The sequence below is a fragment of the Eurypyga helias genome, unplaced genomic scaffold (genome assembly GCF_000690775.1).
Source record: "Eurypyga helias isolate BGI_N326 unplaced genomic scaffold, ASM69077v1 scaffold3935, whole genome shotgun sequence".
Classification (NCBI taxonomy): Eukaryota; Metazoa; Chordata; class Aves; order Eurypygiformes; family Eurypygidae; genus Eurypyga; species Eurypyga helias.
The window spans coordinates 16-2,393 of NW_010251895.1; the positions used below are offsets into that span (position 1 = coordinate 16).

General features: G+C 56.9%; 1 protein-coding gene across 1 annotated transcript; it reads left to right on the forward strand.

Moving 5' to 3' along the window:
* Window positions 1-299: 299 nt before the first annotated feature.
* Window positions 300-2,120, forward strand: IL4I1 (interleukin 4 induced 1; the record flags this gene model as incomplete). The annotated part of the gene is made up of 3 exons (XM_010152154.1): window positions 300-368; window positions 972-1,105; window positions 1,283-2,120. Coding segments are annotated over 3 exons (1,041 nt in total), but the record flags the coding sequence as incomplete, so codon positions are not given.
* Between the last annotated feature and the right edge of the window lie 258 nt (window positions 2,121-2,378).

Sequence of the window (2,378 nt, forward strand, 5' to 3'; positions counted from 1 at the left end):
CGGGACGAAAGGTGGAAGGATTGGTTCCGAAACGGGGGCAGTTGGTCGCAAAACCCTCCCGACACGTGAGAACCCCCTTTCTCTGGGACGCATTCCCCAAGACTCGGGCGAAGCAGAAAACGCCACACCAAGGTGTCACTTCCCAAAATTTAAAGCCCAAGCAGCAGGATCCGCTCGCTCTAGCTCTGCTCTGGGGCTTACCAAACCCCGGGGGCTGGATACCCCGGAGGAATCCTAAGAGGCATCGCTTTAGGAAATAGCACTTTTTCCTCGTGAATTGACCCACGTTTCCTCTCCAGGCTTTCAAGACGTTCCAGGCTACAGACTGCAAGGAATATCTAGCCAAACACGACTCCTTCTCCACCAAGGTAAAGGGTTGGGCAGGGGGGGAGGAGTTGGGAGTAACTATATTCCCCCCACCAACCCTAAACCTCCATCCCTGCTCCGAGAAAGGATCGGAGTCACTCTGGTCTCTCCCTCTGTTGACACTTTTGGGTGCCTTTTCCCTAACCAATGCCGCCTTCTGCTTAAAATCTGGGAAAGGAGGAAGCGTGGCTCCCGTTAGAGCAGGCTCATCACCTGGGAATAGGAGAGAAACCGTGGCGACCGGAAGCGCGCTGGGAAGTCATCCACATCAGCCACGTTCCTCCAACGCGGGACCCTTAATCGGACACGACGGAGTGTCAAGCCCTGGGGAAGATTCCCTGAGTTGTCGCGTGACGCAGCCGTCTCGGAGGGTGTACCCGGAGGCAGGAATCCCTTCTTCATCCCCGGAGCGTCTGTCGTGCTAAGCCACACGCGTCACCGATCTCCGGCGAGAAGCCACGAGAGCTGCGTTAAGAAAAAGCTTCTCCTTCTCCAGGCTTTAAGCAGAGCAGGAAAAACGCAGCAGGACACGACCGCTGGCTTGGGATGTAAAGGGGATACGCGGGATATTAACACCAGGTTGTCTTCTTCCTGGCTTTTTCTAGGAGTATTTGATTAAAGTCGGAAATCTGAGCCGAGGAGCGGTTGACATGATCGGGGACGTGTTGAACGAGGAGTCTGGGTTTTATCTCTCCTTCCTCGCCTCAGTGTGGGACTTTGACATCTTCTCCAACGAGAGGTAAGGCGGTGTCCATGGTGGGAAACCCCGTTTTGTGCCGGTCCACGGGGGAGTTTCGGTGGCATTTCGATGCCGGAGTGGGAATCCCTCCCCATTCAAAGGGACCCCGGGCAATTCTTACGGTTCCTAAACCCCAACGTCCTTCCCTCGCCTCCTCACGCTTCTTCCTCCTTCCAGCCTCGACGAAATCACAGGGGGCTTTGACCAACTGCCCAAAGCCTTCCACCAAGCGTTGCCCGGCGTCGTCCGGTTCAACTGCACGGTGGAGACCATCATGACCAACGGGAACAAAGTCCGCGTCTTTTACCGCTCGCCGGACACTCTGGCCCCGACCGTCGTCACTGCGGATTACGTCCTCGTCACCTCCACCGCCAAAGCCACCCGGCACATCCAATTCCTGCCACCGCTCTCTCTTCCCAAGACCCACGCCCTGCGCTCCATCCACTACGCCAGCTCCACCAAAATAGTCTTGGCTTGCTCCGAGAAGTTCTGGGAGAAGGACGGCATCCGAGGGGGACGGTCTGTCACCGACCGCCCTTCCCGCTTTATCTACTACCCCAGCCACAACTTCTCCAGCGGGGTGGGGGTGATCCTGGCTTCCTACACCTGGAACGACGATGCCGAGTTTTTCCTGCCTCTCACGGATGAGAAAGTCCTGGATGTGGTTTTCCAGGACCTGTCGGATATCCACCAAGTCAGCAAGGAGCACCTGCAGTACGTCTGCGACCAATCCGTGATACAGAAGTGGCAGCTGGACAAACATTCCATGGGAGCGTTCGCCGCCTTCACCCCGTACCAGTTCGTCGACTACTCCCAGGCGCTCTTCCAGCACGAGGGGCGGGTGCACTTCGCGGGAGAACACGCGGCTCAGCCTCACGCCTGGATCGACACCGCCATGAAATCGGCCGTCCGGGCGGCGAGCAACATCCACCACGACAGCGGCGAAGCCCGGATGCCGAACGAGGAAGGGGAGTGGGAGCAGGCGGGGGGTTTCTCTCAGAAGGAAGAGCTCTGAGAGCAAGACTCCCGGAGGGTTTAGGGGACTTTTGGTGGCGTGAATCTGTTTCTTGCCGAGATAAATCGGTGGAAAGACGAAACGCAGCTCGGGCGCTAAACGACTGTCACCAGGCAGGACGGATAGCGACGTGGTTAAACCCTTGAGGAGGGTAGGAGGGAGCTCTGAACCAAAGAGTAACGTCTAAGCAGGTTTCACGACTCTGATATCACCCTGGCTCAGCCACACTGCATTAATTTCTAATTTATTTACATATGG